This window comes from Perognathus longimembris, chromosome 19, assembly GCF_023159225.1.
Source record: "Perognathus longimembris pacificus isolate PPM17 chromosome 19, ASM2315922v1, whole genome shotgun sequence".
In the NCBI taxonomy this organism is placed as follows: domain Eukaryota; kingdom Metazoa; phylum Chordata; class Mammalia; order Rodentia; family Heteromyidae; genus Perognathus; species Perognathus longimembris.
In genome coordinates this window covers 44,131,506-44,154,399 of record NC_063179.1, presented here as the reverse complement: position 1 = coordinate 44,154,399, position 22,894 = coordinate 44,131,506, and the positions used below count along the sequence as shown (strand labels likewise).

General features: G+C 40.9%; 1 protein-coding gene across 3 annotated transcripts in view; it reads left to right on the top strand.

The window, feature by feature from the left end:
• The window catches only part of Rad17 (RAD17 checkpoint clamp loader component), a 28,128-nt gene that overhangs the window by 4,080 nt on the left and 1,154 nt on the right, over positions 1-22,894 (top strand). For all 3 annotated transcript variants that reach the window (XM_048368543.1, XM_048368544.1, XM_048368542.1), the window contains 12 exons: positions 3,074-3,230; positions 5,211-5,347; positions 5,667-5,719; positions 6,160-6,285; positions 6,384-6,453; positions 8,481-8,589; positions 9,368-9,550; positions 11,379-11,464; positions 11,570-11,716; positions 15,533-15,679; positions 18,072-18,192; positions 20,946-21,003. In XM_048368543.1, the coding sequence (XP_048224500.1) occupies positions 3,074-3,230; positions 5,211-5,347; positions 5,667-5,719; positions 6,160-6,285; positions 6,384-6,453; positions 8,481-8,589; positions 9,368-9,550; positions 11,379-11,464; positions 11,570-11,716; positions 15,533-15,679; positions 18,072-18,192; positions 20,946-21,003 (1,394 nt within the window). The remainder of the gene's footprint in view (positions 1-3,073; positions 3,231-5,210; positions 5,348-5,666; positions 5,720-6,159; positions 6,286-6,383; positions 6,454-8,480; positions 8,590-9,367; positions 9,551-11,378; positions 11,465-11,569; positions 11,717-15,532; positions 15,680-18,071; positions 18,193-20,945; positions 21,004-22,894) is intronic.

Here is a 22,894-nt window from a genome sequence, read left to right as displayed (position 1 = left end):
GAAATCAAACCCAGGGCTTCATGCACGCTAGGCAAGCACTCTACCACTAAGCTACATTCCCAGCCCAAGGGTGAACTTCATTGTGACATTTTTGTACATGCATACAATGTATCCAGTCAAACTTATCAGGTCCATTTTTCATGAAATAAATAGATAAAATAGATAGATGGGGGGGGGTAATTTGTGGGTAGGGAAGGTGGGAGAAAAATGAGTGCGGAGGTAACAAGTTTGACAAGAAATGTACTCACTACCCTATGTATGTAACTGTAACCCCTCTGTACATCACCTTGACTATAAAACTAAGTTTAAAAAATAGATAGATATAGAGATATAATTGTGTCACGTGCATGCATGCTTGTCCTGAGTCTTGAACTCAGCACCTGGACACTGTCCCTGGGCTTTTTTTTTGTTAAGGCTAGTGATTTACCATTTGAGCCCACAATGCCATTTCTGGCTTTTTCTGAGTAGTTAATTGGAGATGAGAGTCTCATGGACTTTCCTGCCTGGGCTGGCTTCGAACCATAATCCTCAGATCTCAGTCTCCTGAGTAGCTAGAATGACAGATGTCAGCCACCAGTGCCCAGTTTCATGTTCTATGTTTTATCAAGATAGCTTCTGTTACCCTCTTTTTAAATTTATATTCTACTTTTGCAGTGCTGGGAATTGAAACCAGAGCCTTCTACATATGTGCGAGGCAAATGCTTTTTGCATCAGGATTTCATCACATAGCCCAGAATGTGTCCCGAGTCCTGATTCTGTGTCCCATGAGTGCTGGAAATACAGGCACATGCAAGTCTCCCAGCCTCCTTTTTCTTCTCTCTCTTTTCCTTTTCTTTCTGAGACAGTTTGACTGTGTAGCTGAGATTGGCCTCCACTCACTATGTATCTAAGGTTGGCCTTGAATGTACAATCTTTCTGCCTCACTCTGTTGGGTTTACAGACATGTGCCACTCAACCCAATATTTTTCCTGCTATCGTTGATGTTAAGTTTGAACACCAAATTGAGGAGAAGATGGTCAGATATCTTAATTATATGATACCTTTCTCTTGTAACTGGCACATAATCTGGAGGGAGATACTTTGGCAGCATGTGAATGCATAATTTCCCAGCAGTCTTTTACTAATATGTTTGTTTTGGGTTTTTGGTTTTTGGTTTTTTGGTATATGTGCTGGACCAGAGATTTGAACTCAGAGCCTGGGCACTGCCCCTGACCTTTTGTGCTCAAGGCTAACTCTACTACTTGAGCCACAGCTCGACTTCTGGCTTTTTTTGGTGCTTAATTAGAGATAAAAGTCTCACAGATTTTCCTCCTGGGGCTGGCTTTGAACCATGATCCTCAGATGTTAGCCCCCTGAGTAACTAGGAATACAGGCCTGAGCAACTGACTCCTGACTGTTTTTCTGCTCCTCCTCCTCCTTTCTTCCTCCTCCTCCTTCCTTCTCCTCCATTGTCCCTTCTCCTTTTTTTCTCCTTCCACTACAGTTATTACTACTTCCTTTCTTCCTCCTCCTCTTCAGTCTTCTTCTTCTTCTTTTTTGCCAGTCCTGGGCCTTGAACTCAGGGCCTGAGCACTGTCCCTGGCTTCTTTTTTTGCTCAAGGCTACCACTCTGCCACCTTTGGTCACAGCGCCACTTCTGGCCTTTTCTGTATATGTGGTGCTGAGGAATTGAACCTACAACTTCATGTATACGAGGCAAGTACTCTTGCCACTAGGCCATATTTGCAGCCCTCCTTCTTTCTTCTTCCACTCTTGCTTAGCTTTTTCACTCAAGGTTGTCTGTACTTCCAGCTTTTTGCTGGCTAATTAAAGAAAACAATCTTCTGGACTTCTCTGCCCTGGCTTTGAACTGCAATCTTCAGATCTGCACCACATAAACAGAAAAGGCTGGAAGTGGAACTATGGTTCAAGTGGTAGAATAAAATAAAATAAAATAAAAATATAGGAAATAGATGTCTCTTATTTCCATATCTTGGAGTTCATCTTGATATCTATATTTATATAAATATGATGAGACATTTAGGTATTGTGCTTGTGTTTCTCTCCTAAGAGTGTCCTCTTTTGAAAAATGAGGGTAGAGGTCACAAGTTTGACAAGAAATGTACTCAGTACCGTATGTATGGAACTGTAGCCCCTCTGTATATCACCTTGACAGTAAAAAAAAAAAAAAAGAGTGTCCTCTTTTGGTCTCACTCTGTGTGCAGTAATATACAGGTTTTTTTCTCCAGTCCTGGAACTTGAACTCAGAGCCTGAGCACTGTCCCTGGCTTCTTTTTGCTCGAGGCTAGCACTCTACCACTTGAGCCACAGCACCACTTGTGGCTTTTTCTGTATATGTGGTGCTGAAGAATCGAACCCAGGGCTTCATGTATATGAGGCAAGCACTCAACCACTAGGCAACATTCCCAGCCCCTAATACACAATTCTTAAAAGTGTAATGTCCAAACTGAGGCTATAACATAAGAATGTTATACTTGTCAAATACTAAATTATATTCACCGAGAGGTCCATATTAAGATTGAATTTTATGAATCTAGATAACTTCTAAAAACGTCTTATTTCAAACTTTATGTCCTTAACCAGTTTCACTCTTTCAGTCTGGCTACTAAATAGTCCTTGAGAGGGATATAATGCAAGGGTTGAGGAATTTTCAAAAGGAGAGTTTATTATTCAGGAAACAAGATTCTCATTTATAAAGGTGGTTTAATTTCGACGTTTATTCTGCTTATACTATTTAATAAATATGGAAGTAATGGGTAATATTTAGAAAGAAAATTAAAAATAACAATCCACTGATTTGGGGGGTTTGGGTATGTATGTGTCAGTTGTGGGGTTTGTGCTTGAGGCCTAGGTGCTGTCCTTGAGCTGTACTGATCAAGGCGAGTGCACTACCACTCTAAGCCAGTTTTCTGGAGGTTAATTGGAGATAAGGGTCTCAGAGACTTTCCTACATGGCCTGGCTTTGAACTGTGATCCTCAGATCTCACTTCCTGAGTAGCCAGGATTATAGACATGAGCCAACAACGCCCAATTCTGATTTTGGTTTTTAATTAATCTTTGTGTTTGGTTTTAGGGTGGATCTATTTTATTAATAACAGGACCTCCTGGATGTGGTAAGACAACTACTTTAAAAATATTATCAAAGGAGCGTGGTATCCAAGTACAAGAATGGATTAATCCAGTTTTGCCAGAATTCCAAAAAGATGACTTTAAGGAAATATTTAATTATGGTAAGACTTACTATTAAGATACAGGAAAAGCAGGAAAAACTTATGCTTAATGTAACTTTTAGAGGAAGCTGTTTGAGTGTATTTTTCTCCATCATGTCCAGTTTAAAAGGAAAGATACCCTGATTGAATGAGTGATTTTTCTTTTAAAAGTAAGCTTAACTATTTTGCTAGCAGGTTTTCATCTTTTTTTTTTTTTTTTTTTTGGTGCCAGACTTGGGACTTGAACTCAGGGCTAGATGCTGCCCCTGAGCTTTTGCTCAAGGCTAGTACTCTACCATTTGAACCACAGCTCCACTTCTGGCTTTTTTGTTACTTTTGTGGAGGTAAGAGTTTTACAGACTCCTCCCTGGGCTTTAACCATGATCTTCTGGTGTGACCCACCAGCCAATGGCTCAAGATTTTATTCTTTATACAAGTTATATAGTATAACATCTTTTTATATATTCCAATTTAAATCAAGCCTTAAGATGTGTTAAAGGAATTTGATCACAGTTAGATAGCTTAGATGAGAAAGTGCCTGTTGGAATCAAATTACATCATGACAGGGCTGGGAATATGGCCTAGTGGTAGAGAGCTTCCCTCATATACATGAAGCCCTGGGTTCAATTCCTCAGCACCCCATCTATAGAAAAAGCCAGAAGTGGCACTGTGGCTCAAGAGATAGAGTGCTAGCCTTGAGAAAAAAAGAAGCCAGCAACAGTGCTCAGGCCCCAGGGCTGGTGCCAAAGGAAAAAAATTACATCATGACAAAACGTAAGGACAGTTTTAATTTACACTATTCCTCAGAATCTTTTCTCTGCCCTTCAGTTTGCTTTACAAAGTACACCATGACTTTGGTCTGCATACCCTTAGGCTCCTGTTAGCCCATGTTGTTTGAATTTGTATTGCTTTCTAAATAGTAACACAGGCCAAATGATGGCGCTCACACCTGTAATCCTAGCTGCTCAGGAGGCTGAGATTTGAGGGTTGAGGGTTCACCCCCGGAAAGGCTGAGACTCCTCCGGTAACCAGCAGCACATCAGAAGAGGCCCTGTGGCTCAAAGTGGCAGCACACTAGCCTTGAGCAGAAAAAAGCTCAGGGATAGCACCCAAGCCCTGAGTTCAAGCTCCATGACTCTCACAAAAATAAGTGAAAATAAATAGTAATAAATAGTAATAGTAATAAATAGTAAGTATTTTTATATTAAGTTGTATCAAGGATTTGAAGTAGGGAGCAGTGAATAAGAATAAAACATTTTCTGTTTCCTTTGCAGGAAATGGGACTTTGAAACTCCTCTGATTAAATTTTTATTCAAACAATCCTCTTTGTGAAACATATCTTCAGAGAACTTGTTCTTATCCCCACATTTGCTAATTATTCATCCCGTTTTTGTTGTTAATTGTTTATTACACAAATTTAATTTTGTATGTGTCTGTGCACATATCTGTGTTGGTGCTGGAACTTGATCTCAGGATCTTGTGCTTTTACTTGGCTTTTTCACTCAATTCTAGTGCTCTGCCACTCGAGCCACAGCTCCACTTCCAGCTTTTTGCTGGTTAATTAGAGATAAGAATCTCACAGAATTTTCTGCCCAGGCTGGCTTCAGTCCTCAGATCTCAACGTTCTGAATAGCTGGAATACAGGTGTGAGCTCCAGCTTCCAGCCAGATCACTCACGTACAATTTCAAATTTGTTCAAAGAATCTATTACAAATCTATATTTGCAAATTGTTTGAATGTTGTATCAGCAGCTGTTTACTGAAGTCAGTTAATACACTCTACATTCATTGGTATAGAAAGATTATTATTCTCCATGCTGACGTTTGATTTGTGAACTGAATGTTCAATTTCGAATTTGAATAAACACATAGTTTTAAAATAGGCTCTAGTGTTAATGAACTACATCCTGTATATGCAAATGAATTTATATGTTATATATGCATGTGTATGATGTATACATTATTTGTTGAAAATAAAACTGGCATATGTGCTTCTTTTCAGAATCAAACTTCCATATGTTTCCTTATCAATCTCAGATATCAGCTTTCAAAGAGTTTCTACTAAGAGCAGCAAAGTATAATAATCTGCAAATGCTTGGAGATGATCTGAGAACTGACAAGAAGATAATTCTGGTTGAAGTAAGGGCAACTTTAATAATTCTGCTATAGTTGGTAAAAATTGTGAAAAGCATTTTTTGTGTATGTACAAAGTACTAATGTAATAAAATAACACAAAGATTTCTCAATAGCAGAACCCCAAAATTTGATGTAAAGGTTAGGATTTACATTGTTTTATATTGTTTTATATTACTATTTAGGCTATCAACTGCTTCATATTTCTCAGAAAATTAGTTAAAATACATTGGCTAGGTAAAAATTTTTCTTGATAAATATAAATCTGAAAATAAACTGTTAATGGAATACAACTGAAGTAATATTTATCCTGTATCTTTCATAGGATTTTCCTAACCAGTTTTATCGAGATCCTCATACTTTACATGAAGTTTTAAGGTAAGTGACAGTGAAGTATGTCATTCTCAAAGTGCACGTTAGGTGTTGAGATTGTAGTCCAGTGGTAGAGAATTTGTCTAACATAGTAAAACTCTAGGTTTGATCCCTAGCACCACAAAAAATAAAAATAAAAAACAATCAAAATAAGTAACACTGCTTGGTGCTGGTGGCTCACACCTGTGATCCTAGCTACCTACTCAGGAGGCTGAGATCTGAGGATCAGTTCAAAGCCAGCCCAGGCAGGAAAGAGGAAAGTCCATGAGGATCTTAACTCTAATAAAGTACTGGAAAACTGTGGCTCAAAGTGGTAGAGAGCTAGCTTTAAGAAAAAGAGCTCAGGGACAGTGCCTAGGCCCCAAATTCAGGTCCTACAACAACAAAGTAAAACTCCATATTAAGTGACAAATGACTTAAATTCCAACATACTGTATTTATTTTAGGAAATATGTGCAGATTGGCCGGAGTCCTCTTGTATTTATAGTCTCTGACAGTGTCAGTGGAGATAATCATCATAGGTTATTGTTCCCTAAAATGATTCAAGAAGAGTGTTCTATCGCAAGTATTAGGTAAGAAAGAAATTTCTCCTTGTAACGTTTAATATAGGTTACTTTAAAAAATTTAACCATTTGACCACCATACTTCTTTATAAAACTTCTGTCTATAGTTTCAACCCTGTGGCACCAACAATTATGATGAAATTTCTCAATCGAATAGTGACCCTGGAAGCTAATAAGGTAAGTGTCGCATTGATTTCAATTTTAAGTTGTAGCTTTAGAGGCCCAATTTATGTTCAGAATAAGATGCAGCAATTGGAGATGTATCATTTTGGTTCATTGTCTTGAAAATGTATAGTAGACTAGTAAAGAATTAGAAAACTTAAGAAGTACTGATTTTTATTTTTATTTATTTATTTTTTTTTGCCAGTCCTGGGGCTTGGACTCAAGGCCTGAGCACTGTCCCTGGCTTCTTTTTGCTCAAGGCTAGCACTCTGCCACTTGAGTCACAGCGCCACTTCTGGCCATTTTCTGTATATGTGGTGCTGGGGAATCGAACCCAGGGCCTCATGTATATGAAGCAGGCACTCTTGCCACTAGGCCATATCCCCAGCCCCAGAAGTACTGATTTTTTAAATCTTGAAGTTTTTTCTACTATGGAACCTAACTTTTGTATTGAGGTAAATTTTCTCTTTGCTTTACTTACTGTTCTAAATTGTGACTATTATCCAGAAACTGTTTTCTGGCATCTAAATATAGTGGCCATCAACAGCTAAACTCTATTATTGTTACTTTGAAACTTTTATCCAGGTGACTCATGCATGTAATCCTAGCTACTCAGTGGCTGAGAACTGAGGATCTTGGTTCAAAGCCCAAACAGAAAGTCTGTAAGACTATATTTTATTTTATTTTTTCTCAGTTGTGGGGCTTGAACTTGGGGATTGGGCACTGTCACTGAGCTCTTTTGTTCAAGGCTAATACTTTACCACTTGAACCACAACACCACTTCTGGTTTTGTCATTGTTAATTGAAGATAAGAGTCTCATGGACTTTCTTGCCTGGGTTGGCTTCGAACCACAGTACTCAGATCTCAGCCTCCTGAGTAGGATTATAGGCATGAGCCTCTATACGACTCTTATCACCCATAAATTACCAAAAATGTCAGAAGCGGAGCTGTGGATCAAGTGGTAGAGTGCTAGGATTTAGCAAAACAGCTCAAGGATAGTGCCTAGGCCCTGAGTGCAAACCCTAGGGCTGACACACACACAACCTCAAGCCTACTTTTTATTGTATTTAAATACATATGCATATGTGTGTGTTATGTGTATATGTGTACATATACATATACATGTATACGCACACACAAGATAGATATTTAGTAGATAGCCACTGTTGCCTAGCTTATAGTCAGTTTTTCACAGGTTCTGAAATGGGATGAGCTAGGAAGAGTCAGTGAATCAAATCTTTTGTCAACAAAGTATTATGAATTTATAAATGGGGACAGATAAATCTTGTCTTATGCTGCACTGTGTAGTATGTGGTAAAGTGATGGAACTCCTTATGTTATAGATTAACATTCATATTTGAATTTAATACCTAGCTTTAAAACATACACATCTTAACTGTGCATATGAAGCGACTTTGCGTATATTAGTGTGTGTATATACGAAAAAAGAAAGAACTTAAAAGTTAAACTAGCCAGCAGAGTGCTGGCAGCTCATGTCTATAATCCTGGCTACTCAGCAGGTTGAGATCGGAGGACCATGGTTCAAAGCCAGCCAGCCTGGCCAGGGAAGTGTACGATTATCATCTCCATTTAACTACCAAAAATCTGGAAGTGGAGCTGTAGTTCAAAGTGGTAGAGTGCTAGCCCTGAGCAGAAAAGCTTAAGGACAGGCACCTAGGCTCTTGAGTTTAAGTCCCAGTCAAAGTAAAGGAAACAATGTTTACTACGCCTGGAATTTTATCTTAAATTATACAGTCGTTAACACTGATACCTTTCATAGGCTGACCATTGTCTTAAATGGAGGCCTTTCTTGAGACAGAGTCTCTGTGTAGCCTTGGCTGGCCACCTGCCTCCTGAGTGCTGAGATTATAGGCACGGGTATCCATACTGAACTATGAAGTCTTTTGTCATTCAAGTTTGAAAGAATTGCTTTTATTAAGTTAAGAAATGGGTTGGGGAAAAATGGATGAGGGGGCTGGGAATATGGCCTAGTGGTAGAGTGTTTGCCTAAGTTTTTTAATGTTTACTTTGCTCATTTTAGAATGGAGGAAAAATTACTGTTCCTGATAAATCTTCTCTAGAGTTGCTTTGTCAAGGATGTTCTGGTGACATCAGAAGTGCAATAAATAGCCTCCAGTTTTCTTCCAAAGGTAATCTACCCATTCCCATAGCATTATGCTGTAAGTGGCTTTCTCTGAAGTATTCATGAAATGAAATCAAATAGTTTCTTGTGTTTGGGATTACAGATATGTATTTAATAATTATTTTCCCCTTATAGAATTGTTATAGGGGGTAAATTGGTTAATATACATATTTATATATCATATGCTAAGAATAGTACCTTGTACCTATACCACAAGACTTTAAGGCAATATGATTGTATTAGTGTGCCCTTAAATAATATGTGAAAGTTTGCAGCAGGTATTACAAGATACTATTTATTTATATTTTTGATGTTGGAGATTTTGAGATTTTTATTTTATTTTTTTGTCTGTCATGAGGCTTGAACTCAGGGCCTGGGTGCTGTCCCTGAGTTCAAGGCTAATACTCTGCCACTTTGAGCCACAGCACCACTTCACTTTTTCTGGTGGTTAATTGGAGATACGAATCTCACAGACTTTCTTGCCCAGGCTAGCTTTGAACCTTGATCCTCAGATCTCAGCCTCCTGAGTAGCTAGGATTACAGGCATGAGCCACGAGTGCCCAGCTGAGATAATTTTAAATAACATTTTATATCATTTTCATAGCAGCCCAAAGAAAAATCTTAATTCATATAATTTATACTTATTGTTTATAATAAAAGTATTTTATTTACAATGTTTAATGTAACTGTAAAGCTCAATTTTAATTTTGATTAATTTTAATTTTGATTAATTTTATTTTTATTTTATTTTAAATATTTTCCCTTGTATGCATATCATTATTTAGGAGAGAACAATTTACAGCCAAGGAAAAAAGGAGTGTCATTAAAATCAGATGGTGCACTATCAAAATCAAAACGAGGAAAAAGACCCAATGGTGGTTTTGAAAATCAGGAGGTCCAAGCTATTGGTGGCAAGGATGTTTCTCTCTTTCTCTTCAGAGCTTTGGGGAAAATTCTATATTGTAAAAGTAAGACACCTTACATTTTTCTTTCTGTGTTTGTGTTTTGTTTTCCTTATGTGTTTGACATTAGTTGTAAAATGGAAATAAGATGCCACATTTTTTTAAATGTCTTGAATTTTGTGTTAGAAGAAACAGGGCCAGGTAAGACAGTGTTTGTTTATTAAAATCTACAACATAGCAGAAATTTTTTATTTCAGCTATGTGGGCCATTTTCTGACTATGAGCATAATTAAACCTAAAAACAAACTATAGGCCATATTCATGTCTGTAAAACATAAAAAGTACAGTTTTCTGAGACTAGATGCCAATTTATCAAGACTACTGAGCAGCAAGTATTAGTAGCCCAAAGTTGTCTTAGCACTAGGTCTGGCACTGACACCCTAGGAAAGTTGTCAGATAGCCTTAAGGGCCTTTGCTCCTCGTGTATTTCCCTGCTTTCCACTAACTTGCTGACCACCCAAGCACAAGTAGTGGTTGCCCTCTTCAGTCTTCTTTGTTGCCTGTTTGCCCTGGGCCTCTGCATCCCTGTCGCCCATCCCTGACTCCCCACATTGACCCTTCTTTCAGTAAAATCCCAAACTTCTGTTCTTTATGTAACCATGAGAGCCAATCAATCGCTTTATGATCCTGTAAAAAGAATCTGGGATTTCAAAACGGAAATCGTCATGTCAGCATGAGGAAAGTAAATGACCATCGCTTAAGTAGCAGTGAAAATATCCACCTGTCACTGTACACTCTCATTTTAGAGTGTCATTGGCCAGCGCAATCTGAGTCTTTTCCTACCACCCTATCTTCCCCCCCTTCCTAGTTGTCAGTTGTAACCTCTGCATGGGGGAGTAACATTCTGCCTCCCAGGCAAAGAGCAGCATCTTTCCCCTATGAAGTAATTAAACGACATAGACTCCTAAATTGAACTGAATCCAAGCAAGAAGGGTGAAGTGGGAACTGCTTTAGAAATGGATTGTTTTTTGTGTGTGTGTGTGTGTGTGTGTGTGTTTTCTTTTTTTTTTTTTTTTGCCAGTCCTGGGGCTTGGACTCAGGGCCTGAGCACTGTCCCTGGCTTCTTTTTTGCTCAAGGCTAGCACTCTGCCACTTGAGCCATGGCACCACTTCTGGCCGTTTTCTGTTTATGTGGTGCTGGGGAATTGAACCCAGGGCCTCATGTACAGGAGGCAAGCAGTCTTGCCACTAGGCCATATTCCCCAGCCCTAGAAATGTATTGTTTTGTTTTGTTTTGCCAGTCCTGGGGCTTGGACTCAGGGCCTGAGCACTGTCCCTGGCTTCTCTTGCTCAAGGCTAGCACTCTGCCACTTGAGCTACAGCGCCACTTCCCGCCTTTTCTGTTTATGTGGTGCTGAAGAATCAAACCCAGGACTTCAAGCACTCCACCACTAAGCCATATTCTCAGCTCACCCAAAAGATTTGTATCTTAATTAACTAGCAAAAAGCTAGAAGTGGAGTTGTGTCTCAAATGATAGAGAGCCAGCCTTGAGTGAAAAAGCCAAGCAAAAGCTTGAGGGATGCTGGGAATGTGGCCTAGTGGCAAGAGCGCTTGCTTCCTACACATGAAGCCTTCAGTTCGATTCCCCAGCACCACATATATGGAAAACGGCCAGAAGGGGTGCTGTGGCTCAGGTGGCAGAGTGCTAGCCTTGAGCAGGAAGAAGCCAGGGACAGTGCTCAGGCCCTGAGTCCAAGGCCCAGAACTGGCCAAAAAAAAAAAAAAGCTTGAGGGCCTGAGTTCAAGATCCCAGTATAATTACGCACATAAAAATAAGGTACTATATAACTGTGAAGATAGTATTTATTTAATAATTCTGGAAATTTCTTTTAGGAGCACCTTTAGCAAAATTAGACTCACCTCAGCTACCCTCTCATTTATCAGAGCATGATCGGGATACATTACTTGTTCAACCTGAGGTGAGGTCTTTCATAGTACTTAATACCCTGACTAATGCGTATAGATTACATATCTAACTTCTGTTTTTTTACCAAAGTTACATATATATTTATCCTCATTTATAGGAAATAGTAGAAATGTCACACATGCCAGGAGAGTTGTTTAATTTATATCTCCACCAAAACTATGTGGATTTCTTCATGGAAATAGATGATCTTGTGAGAGCCAGTGAATTTCTGAGTTTTGCCGATATCTTCAGTGGAGACTGGAATGTAAGACCATTTTTTATAAATGTTTTTCTTTGCATTTCATCAAAATTGAAAAAGGTTTTCTATACTTAATGTATTTTGTGACTCCTTAATTACTGTGTTAAATCTAATTAATACAATCCAGTGTCTTATTAATACATAGCACTAAATTTTTTGTTTGGTTTTGTTTTTTTGCCAGTCCTGGGGATTGAACTCAGGGCCTGAGCACTGTCCCTGGCTTCTTTTTCTCAAGGCTAGCACTCTGCCACTTGAGCCACAGCGCCACTTCTGGCTTTTTCTATATATGTGGTGCTGAGGAATTGAACCCAGGTCTTCATGTATACAAGGCGAGCACTCTACCACTAGGCCACATTCCCAGCCCAGCACTAAATTTTTGAAATTGTTTTTCTGCCCTCTTTTGGCTTCTATTGTTAGTACCTATACCTACCCCCCACCCCCTTGCCTGTTTTACTTTACTTTCTTTCTTTCTTTTTTTTTTGCCAGTCCTGGGGCTTGAACTAGGGGCTTGGGCACTGTCTCTGACCTTCTTTTTGCTTAAGGCTAGCACTCTATCACTTGAGCCACAGCACCACTTCCAGCTTTTTCTTCTGTTTATGTGGTGCTGAGGAATCAAACCCAGGGCTTCATGCATGCTAGGCAAGCACTCTACCACTAAGCCACATTCTTAGCCCATGTTTTACGTTGATGTAATGTGTGTCTGTGTGTGTACACACGTGCATACACACATACAACATGCCAGTCCTGGGGCTTAAATTCAGGGCCTAGATGCTTTCCCTGAGCTTTTTTGCTCAAGGTTAGCACTCTACCACAGTCACGGCTGTGAGGCACAGCTCTAGTTTTTGGGTATTCAGTTGGAGTTTAGAGTCTTGTGAACTGCCCCAGCTGGCTTTGAATCACAGTTCTCAGATGTCAGCCTTCTGGGTAGTTAGGATTCCAGATGTGAGCCACCAGTGCTCAGCTTGTAATTTTGGGGGGTAGGGGGAGGCTTGTCCTGGTCTTGAACTCAGGGCCTGAGTATTATCCCTGAGTCTCTTTGTACTCAAGGCTAATACTCTACCACTTGAGCCACAGTGCCATTCCAGCTTTTCCTGAATGGTTTATTGGAGATATCACGGACTTTCCTGCCTGGGCTGGCTTTGAACCTCGATCCTCAGATCTCAGCCTCCTGAGTAGGTAGGATTACAAGCATGAGCTTGTAATTAATTTTTTGAAGTTATTTTAAAATTAATGCATTCTCTGAAAATTTAACAACCATTAAAAATTGAAAGGAGAAGAACTATCCATCTAGCTGTATTTCCTGCTATTTAAGAAGAATAAAAAGCACTGTTGTTTATGCCTGTAATGTAGCTAGCTACTCTGGAGGCTGGGATCTGGAGAATCACAGTTTGACACCCAGGAAAGAAGTTAGTTGAACTCCATCACAATTAGTGAAAAGCTGAATGTGTGGCAGGCATCTGTAGCTGGCATCTATAATAATCCTAGCTACTAAAGAGCCAGAGGTCCATAGAATTGTGGTTCAAAGCCAGCCTAGACAGACAAGTCTATGAGCTTCAAACTCCAAAATAACCAGCAAAAAGCTGGCTGGCTGGATGCCAGTGGCTCACACCTGTAATCCTAGCTACTCAGGCAGCTGAGGTCTGAGGATGGAGGTTTGAAGCCAGCCTGGGCAGCAAAGTCCGTGACATTCTTATCTCCAGTTAGCCAGCAGAAAGCTGAGTGTGGAGCTGTGTCTGAGTCATAGAGCACTGGTCTTGAGCCTGGAAACTCCAGGACAGCACTCAGGCCCTCAATTCAAGCCCAGAACCAACATAAGGAAAAGCTGGGCTGGTAGGATGACTCACATGGTAGAATGCCAGCCACGAACAAGCAAGACAGGTACAAGGCCCTGAGTTCAAAACCCTGTACCAGAGAAGGAGAGAAAGGAGAAGAAAAACTGGGTACAGTGGTGTGGCAATTGTCACCCCACCTGTGGGAAGCATAAATGGGAAGATGGCCCAAGTTGGCTAGGACGTAAATGTAAGCCCCTACTCAAATAGCAGAAGCAAAGGTGACTAGGAATATGGTTCAAGTAGTAGAGTACCTGCCAAGGGAGTGCAGAGTCCTGAGGCCCTGAGTGCAAACCCCAGTACTTCCTCCCTGTGCTGAAGTGACCTTGTGCCTCAACCTCCCAAGCAGCTGAGCCGCCCTGCCGAGCTTCTGTACCTTTTCTTAATGTGCTAACACTCCACTGATCAGTATAACTGCCACTGACTACATGTGGCTGCTGAAGTAAATTTATAATGCATTTCCGCAACAACACTAACCCATGTGTCTAGTACCTTCTGTATTGAAAAGCCAATTATAAAACATTTCCATTGGGGCTGGGAATGTGGCTTAGTGGTAGAGTGCTCGCCTAGCATGCAGGAAGCCCTGGGTTCGATTCCTCAGCACCCATATAAACAGAAAAGGCCGGAAGTGACGCTGTGGCCCAAGAAGTAGAGTGCTAGCCTTGAGCAAAAAGAAGCCAGGGGGCTGGGAATATGGCTTAGTGGCAAGTGTTTGCCTCGTATACATGAAGCCCTGGGTTCAATTCCTCAGCACCACATATATAGAAAACGGCCAGAAGTGGCGCTGTGGCTCAAGTGATGGAGTGCTAGCCTTGAGAAAAAGAAAAAGAAAAAGCCAGGGACAGTCCTCAGGCCCTGAGTCCAAGGCCCAGGGCTGGCAAAAAAATAAAATAAATAATAATAAAAAAATATTTTTTAAAAAAAAGAAGCCAGGACAGTGCTCAGGCCCTGAGTCCCAAGCCCCAGGACTGGCAAAAAAATAATGCATTTCCATCATTGTAGGAAGTTCTGGACAGCATGTTTGATATGTTAGTTTTTATTATAAGTATTGAAATAGCAACAACTATGATACAGAATTTGCATTACTCAACAGTTTTTACTATTTTTAAATATTTTTTAAAAATTTATTACAACAGAGTGTTTCTTTGTTTTTTTAAACTCAGGGCCTTAGCATCATCCCTTAGCAAAAGGTTCAAGGCTAGCACTCTACCACTTGAGTTATAGCTCTACTTCCAGCCTTCTGGTGGTTAAGAGTCTCATGGACTTTTCCTGCAGTGGTTGGCTTTGAACCGAAATCCTCAGAGCTCAGCTTTCTATATAATTAGGATTACAGGTGTGAGCCACCAGTGCCTGGCATATTTATATATCTGTATATAAATTACAATGTGATGGTTTGGATTCATGGGTTATGATCAACTTAGTAATAAGCATATCTATTCCCTTATTTTAATTATTTCTTATATCTTCACATAATTACTATTGCATGAGTAATTGAAACCAATTACTATGAGTAATTGAAAGAATAGTACAATGAAACCCTGTATGTTCTTACCTGTTGGTCATTTTTCTTTACATTCTGCAACATTTACATAAGTTATACATTTGCACATTGTTTTGTGCTGAAAAATTGGAAAGTTAATTTCAAACATTATATATAAAGAAAGTCATTCACTCCTACTTAGTTATCACTAGTTTAGCATTGTGTTGTCCTTATTAGGTTTCCCCAGGTTGCCTCAGAAGTGTATTTCAAGTTGTTTCCCCTGCCCTCATCTAAGTCCCACAAAGCGTTTTCCCATTGCATTTGATTCTTATGTCTAAGTTGGTCTTGTTTTAAATAACTTTGTAGCACTATCATTTTTAGGCATGGATGATTTTGAAAGAAATGAATGAAATGCAGCTAAGTTTAGTTTCACCTTTTTTGTGTATCGGTAGTACCAATTCTACTGTTTTATGAGTGTCTCTTTGTAATTTCTCATCTCTTCTCATTTGTTAGTCACGCTCCTTACTCGGGGAATACAGTACGTCCGTAGCTGCAAGAGGCGTGATGCATTCCAACAAAGCCCGTGGGTTTGCTCACTGCCAAGGAGGATCAAGTTTTCGACCTTTGCACAAACCTCAGTGGTTTCTAATACACAAAAAGGTAACAAAAAATAATTGTAAGCTTGTCGCTACAGGCTCATACCTGTGATCCTAGCCAATTAGGAGGCTGAAATCTGGAGGACCGAGGTTTGAAACCAGCCTGGGCAGAAAAGTCCTCATGACTCCACCAGTTGGCAGCAGAAAGCTGGCTTCTGTGGACAAGGCTCAAGCAGAATAGAACCAGCCAAGCAAGCAAGGCAATACGTTTGAGTCCCTCAGTTCAGACCTCAGGACTGGAGGGAAACAAGAATTGTGTGCTTTGATCAGGCGTGTTGGCATGTATCTGTAATCTCAGCATTCAGAATGAGGCAGGAAAATGTTACAGACCAGCTTTGTCTCTGTACGCAGTTCTTAGCCTGGGCCACATAGTGAGACTCTGTACACTTGGAATTGTATAATTTGAACTTTATTGTATATGAGTTACACCTCAATAAAGTTCTTATTGATTTTTTTTTTTTTTTTTTTTTGCTCAAGATTAGCACTCTACCACTTGAGCCACAGCTCTACCTGTGGCTTTTTCTGTGTATGTGGTACTAAGGAATCAAACTCAGGGGTTCGTGCATGCTAGGCAAGAACTCCACCACTAAACCACATTCCCAGCCCTCAAATTTTTTTTTTTTAAATTTTTTTTATTATCAATTGAACATAAATTTTTTTTTACAAGGTGCTGTGCAAAGAGGGTGCAGTTACATAGTAGGGCAGTGTGTACATTTCTTGTGATATCTTACAACCTGTTTTCCCATCCCTTGTCTAGGTCAGGTAGACCCATATGCAGTATACAATGTATCAAGCACATATACAGTGTTCACAGACTTGGTCTCTACTGTCTCTCCATCTCCCTTTGTTAACAGTCATATATCAGGGAGATCATGCCCCTTTGTTTTCTGTGTTCTAGGCTTGTCTCACTCAACATTATTTGTTCGAGTTCTGACCATTTCCCTGCGAATAACAATATTTCACCATTCCTAATCGCTATGTAGTATTCCATTGTGTATAAGTACCATATTTTTTGGATCCATTCATCTGTGGAGGGGCATCTGGGTTGTTTCCAAATTTTGGCTATTGTGAATTGTCCAGCCCTCAAATTTTAAGAAATAGAAAAATGTAACATTTTACTTGTTAAATCCACAGTGTTCTTGTGTTTGCTTGCTTTCTTCCTTTCTTCTTTTTCTTCCTCTGTCCTGGGGTTTGAATTCAGGGTCGAGTTGCTGGCCCTGAGCTTCTTTGCTCAAGTGTTCTACCACTTTAGCCGCTGCTCCACTTCCAGCTTTTTTGGTGCGTAGCTGGAGATAAGAGTCATACTTCCTGGGCTGGCTTCAAACTGAGATCGTCAGATCTCAGTCTCTTGAATAGCTAGGATCACAGGTATGAGCCCTGTGTGGGTCCTCTGGCTTGCACTCAGGGCTTGGGCACTGTCCCTGAGCTTCTTTTGCTCAAGGCTAGAACTCTACCACTTGAGCCACAGCGCCACTTCTGTTTCATTCTGAGTAGTTTATAGGAAATAAAAGTCTCATAGACTTTCTTGCCTAGGCTGGCTTCAAACTCCTCTCCTCAGACCTTAGCCTCCTGAGTAGTTAGGATTGCAGGCGCAAGCCACAGTTGCCTGGCAGTGTTGTTCTTAATCTTAAGATACATCATAGTTGCTGAACGTTGATGGGTCACGCTTGCCATCCTAGTTATTACTCAGGAGGCTGAGATCCTCTGCATCTCAGGTTTGAAGACAACCTGGGCAGAAAAGGCCTCAAGACTCCATTTCCAAAATAAGGGCTGGAGGTGTGGCTCTAGCAGTCGAGCACCAGCCAAGCAAGTGTGAAGCCCTGAATTCAAACTGGTACCACTACCAACAAGAAAAGATACAATATAGAGAACAGGTGTAGTGTTGCTTGCCGATAATCAGTAACAAAACAAATTTGAGGCCAGACTGGGATATATAGGAAAACGGTATGTCATTTAAAAAAAAAAAGAAAATCAAAAAGGCCCTAGGACATAAGTTTTACTTAGAAGGAAGTTTGAGGTTTCTCGTGCCACATGGCGACTTGAACAACTAGAACATGTGCTGGGAAGGGCATCGTTAGGCCGTTTCATTGTGGTTCCTGCAGAAGCCTGGGTTGTGTAGTTCAGTTATGCAGTGTGGCCTCAATTCAACCTACATATACCAACTGCAATAAACATGAACTATGTAAGGTTGCTGCTAATGTCTCAGGTCACGCTGGGAAAATAACTAGATAAAAAGCTCTAAAACATGGGGAGGTGAAGACAAGGTATTGAGTTTGAGGTCAAAATGTGCTGCATGAAACTTTTTTCCAAAAAGTAAAAAAGACTATATTTGTCTCAATTATAACTGTACTTTAAATTTTATTTAACCTTTCATCTTTTTTATTTTCTCCATACAGTATCGGGAAAATTGCCTGGCAGCAAGAGCACTTTTTTCTGACTTCTGCCTACCAGCTTTATGCCTTCAAACACAGCTATTGCCCTATCTTGCTCTGCTCACCATTCCAATGCGAAATCAAGGTAACAGCTTTACTTTCCTCCCAACAGTTATGTATTATAAATGTAACTTACTGTGAGTCAGATTTACTCTGTGTACATACAGTATATAGTGAAATGTTTCCCTTCCTCCTTTCCTTTATTTTTTTGGCTGGTAATAAGGCTTGAACTCAGGGCCTTAGGTTCTTCTTGGCTTGCTTATTCATGGCTAGTACTCTACCACTTAAGTCAGACCTCCACTCTCTCTGTTGTTCTTCTTGCTTTTTTATTTTAAGTGTGTGTAGTGTGTGTGTACACACACGCACACATTCAAGTGCCAATGCTAGTGCCTGAACTCAAGACATAGGCACTATTCCACAGCTTTTCACTTAAGGCTCTACCACTTGAGCCACAGCACCACCTCTGGCTTTTTCTGTTTATTTGGTAGTAAGGAATTGAACCCAGGGCTTCATGCATGCTAGGCAAGCATTTTACCACTAAGCCACATTCCCAGCCCTGGCTTCCATATTTTTGATCCAGAATTAGTACATGCTTTTTTTTTTTTCTTTTTTTTTTGGCCAGTTCTGGGCCTTGGACTCAGGGCCTGAGCCCTGTCCCTGGCTTCTTTTTGCTCAAGGCTAGCACTCTGCCACTTGAGCCACAGCGCCACTTCTGGCCGTTTTCTATATATGTGGTGCTGGGGAATCGAACCCAGGGCCTCATGTATACGAGGCAAGCTCTCTTGCCACTAGGCCATATCCCCAGTCCAGTACATGCTTTTTGTTGAAATAAATTGAAAGTCCCTCCTCTTCAACCACCTAACTAGCATTAGACCAGAGTTGTTCAAACTTTTCTGGGCTTTCTTTTGTGCCCAGGCTGGAATTTAATATTGTAAGTAAATAATAATATAAGTGAAAGTAACATTTTTCACTTATACAAGTTAATATCAAAGAATAATGCTAAATTACATTCAAATATTCCTTTTTTTTCCCCCCAGTCCTGGGCCTTGGACTCAGGGCCTGAGCACTGTCCCTGGCTTCTTTTTGCTCAAGGCTAGCACTCTGCCACTTGAGCCACAGCGCCACTTCTGGCTTTTTCTGTATATGTGGTGCTGGGGAATCAAACCCAGGGCTTCATATATAAAAGGCAAGCACTCTACCACTAGGCCATACTCCCAGGCCTTACTAATTTTTTTGAGGATTAATATTGTTTATGTGCGTGTATATTCCAATACTGAGGCTTGATTAAATTCAAGGCCTGGACACTGTCCCACAGCTTTTGTACTTAAGGCTCATGCTGTACCACTTGAGCCACAGCTTCACTTCCAGCTTCCTAATCGTCTCATAATTCCAGCTACTCAACAAATCTAAGACCTGCCAAGGGTGCCAGTGGCTCATGCCTGTCACCCTAGCTACTCAAGGAGGAAGAGATCTGAGGATCAGAGTTCAAAGCCAGCCAGGGCAGGAAAGTCCAAGAGACTCTTATCTCCAATTAACCACCAGAAAACTGGAAGTGGTGCTGTGGCTCAAGTGGTAGAGCATTAGTCTTGAGCTGAAGAGCTCAGGGACAGCACCCAGGCCCAAAGTTCAAGCTCTACGACCAACAAAAAAAAAGTCCGTGAGATTCTTATCTTCAATAAACTCAGAAAAAGCCAGAAGTGGTATTGTAGATCAAGTGATAGACCACTAGACTTGAACACAAAGAGATTAGAGGATATAGCACCCAGGTACCCAGGTCCTGAGTTCAAACTCCAGGACTGGCAAAAAAAAAAAAAGTCTGAGACCTGAAAATCATGATTTGAAGCTAGCTAGGGCAAGAGTCTATGAGACTCTTTATCTCCAATAAAGCAGCAAAAAGATGAAAGGTCAGGTATGGCTGAGGTGGTAAAGTGCCAGCCTCGAGAGGAAAAAGCCAAGTAAGTATGCAAGGCCCTGAGTTCAAACCCCAGTGCTAGCATAAGAACAAAACCAAGCTGGGCACTGGTGGCTCACACCTGTAATCCTAGCTACTCAGCAGGCTGAGATAGGACAATTGCAGTTCAAAGGCAGCCTAGGCAGGAAAGTCTGTAAGACTTTTCTCTCCAGTGAAACACCAAAAAGGCTGAAAATGGATCTGTGGCTCAAATGGTAGGGGTCTAGCCTTGAACAAAACAAAAAAACTTACAAGTAGCACCCAGGCCCATTCAAGCCCTAGGACCAGCACCAAAGAACCAAGTGAGAGCACATGGCTCTCCGTTCAATCCCCAGGACTATCACATGTAGATATATAGTACATTTGAAAAATGCTACAAGTAGGTTTTCATTCAGTGCTCTACCAAAGTAGTAAGTGGATAAGATCATATACATGTAAGCCCTATCTAGCCATCCCACAACCTGCCCATGTATCAAATGTCAGCTGAAATGTATAGTTTTTACGTGTCGGTTGGAAAAGTGGGCCGGGGCATGGCACTAAGTGGTAATGCCCCTGCTGAGCACCCTCGAGGCCCCCAGTTCAAACCCCAGTACTGCCAAAAAGAAAAGAAAGAAAAAGAAAAAAACAGCTGGGCACCGGTGGCTCACGCCTGTCATCCTAGCTATTCACGAGGTGGAGATCTGAGGATCGTGGTTCAAACCCAGCCCGGGCAGTAAAGTCTGTGAGACTTTATCATCCAGTTAACCACCAGAAAACCGGAAGTGGCGCTGTGGCCTTGAGCTGAAGAGCTGAGGGCTAGTGCCCAGGCCCAGAGTTCAAGCCCCTCTACCCACCGAAAAAAAGACAAAGAATGATGGCAGTCAACTTTTTAAATATTTTTTTTTCAGCTCAGATTTCTTTTATTCAAGATATTGGAAGACTTCCTCTGAAGAGACACTTTGGAAGGTAAGCTGGTTTTAATTTCCAAAGCACTGTTACTGAAGTGTTCATTGAATGTACTCAACTTAGTCAATAAATGTTCTCTGTAAAACAGAAAAATACATACACTATACCCAGTGATTAAATACTATACAATTACATTATAGTTCCTTTATCTTATTAAATATATTAAAAGAATCCAGAATCCTCTAATTCAAGCAGTCTTTCAATTCTAGAAACCTTTGTAGCTTTCTTTTTTTTTTTTTTTTTGCCAGTCCTGGGCCTTGAACTCAGGGCCTGAGCACTGTCCCTGGCTTCTTTTTACTCAAGGCTAGCACTCTGCCAGTTGAGTCACAGCATCACTTCTGGCCATTTTCTATATATGTGGTGCTGGGGAATCGAACCCAGGGCTTCAAGTATACAAGGCAAGCGCTCTTGCCACTAGGCCATATCCCCAGCCCCTTTGTAGCTTTCTTTTTTTTTTGGCCAGTCCTGGGGCTTGGACTCAGGGCCTTTGCACTGTCCCTGGCTTTTCTGGCCATTTTCTGTATATGTGGTGCTGGGGAATCGAACCCAGGGCTTCATGTATACGAGGCAAGTGCTCTTGCCACTAGGCTATATCCCCAGCCCCCTTTGTAGCTTTCTTGCCTAGAGGTATTCTCAATCAAAGCTTGAAGATTTATAGTGACCAGAAACTGCTTCCAAAATAGCGATATCCTATTTCCTCATTTTAGAACATTCAGACACACACACACACACACACACACACGAGAGAGAGATATACTGCTTTTTAAAAAATTATGATTAGAAAATAGCTTCTAGGGTAGTACCAATGGTCTGGACAAATCTTATCTCAGATTACTTAGTCTTATAAATAAAATCAAGTCAAGTACACATACAGTTTAGGAAAAAGTTTCAAAAGCTCCGTGTGTGTGTACGCGTGCGTGTGTGCACGTGCCAGTCCTAGAGCTTGAATTTAGGGCCTGGGTGCTGTCCCTGAGCTTTTGTGCTCAAGACTAGTACTTTACCATTTACAATCCCATTTCAGGCTTTGTGATAGCTAATTGGAGTTAAGAGTGTCATGGACTTCCTTGCCTGGGCTGGCTTTGAACCGTGATCCTCAGACCTGGGCCTCCTGAGTAGCTAGGATGACAGACAGGAGCCACTGGCACCCAGCTCTAAAAGCAGTGCTAGCTGAACGTGTGGCTCCTGCCTGTCATCCTACCTCCCCAGGAGGCCCAGGTCTGAGGATCACAGTTCACAGTCAGCTGGGACAGGAAAGGTCTTGAGACTCTTATCTCCTATAAACTACTCAGAAAAAGCCAGACGTGGAGCTGTGGCCCAGATTCCTTTTGCTTGAGCAAAAAGAAGCTCAGGGACAGCACGTAGGCCCAGAGTCCAAACCTCAGGACAAAAACAAAAACAACAAAAAAAGAGAATGCTTACTGGTTGGAAAGGTAACTGTTACAAGTGACACCTGTTACATATCCCTGCTACCTTTTGTCCTATTCCTTTCCCAAGAAGTTTCTTGGTACCCGAGCTCTTTTCCCCCTTCCTTATCCAGTCTCTAAGGACTTGGTGGTGCTAATCTCTTCTTCTGCATGGGGACTTAGCTAGTGCAGAGCCTCTTGGCTGTTAGAAAAAGCCAAAGCATCATACCTGACTTGCGGGTCATCCATCAGCTACACCTCTCTGATTTGGCTACAACACTGGGATGTGAGCAGGACCCCAGACCCTTTATAAACTCTGCTTTTCTCTTCATATATCTCTAAATCAGTAGACTAGTTCTCTTTGCTGGCTTCTTCCCACCTCTAGATTATAACATTAAAATTAAAGGAATTGGGTCTGCTTGGGGGTGGAGGTGCATGTGTGTAATCCCAACACTGCTATTTAATCCCAGCATGCAGAAGTCAGCAGG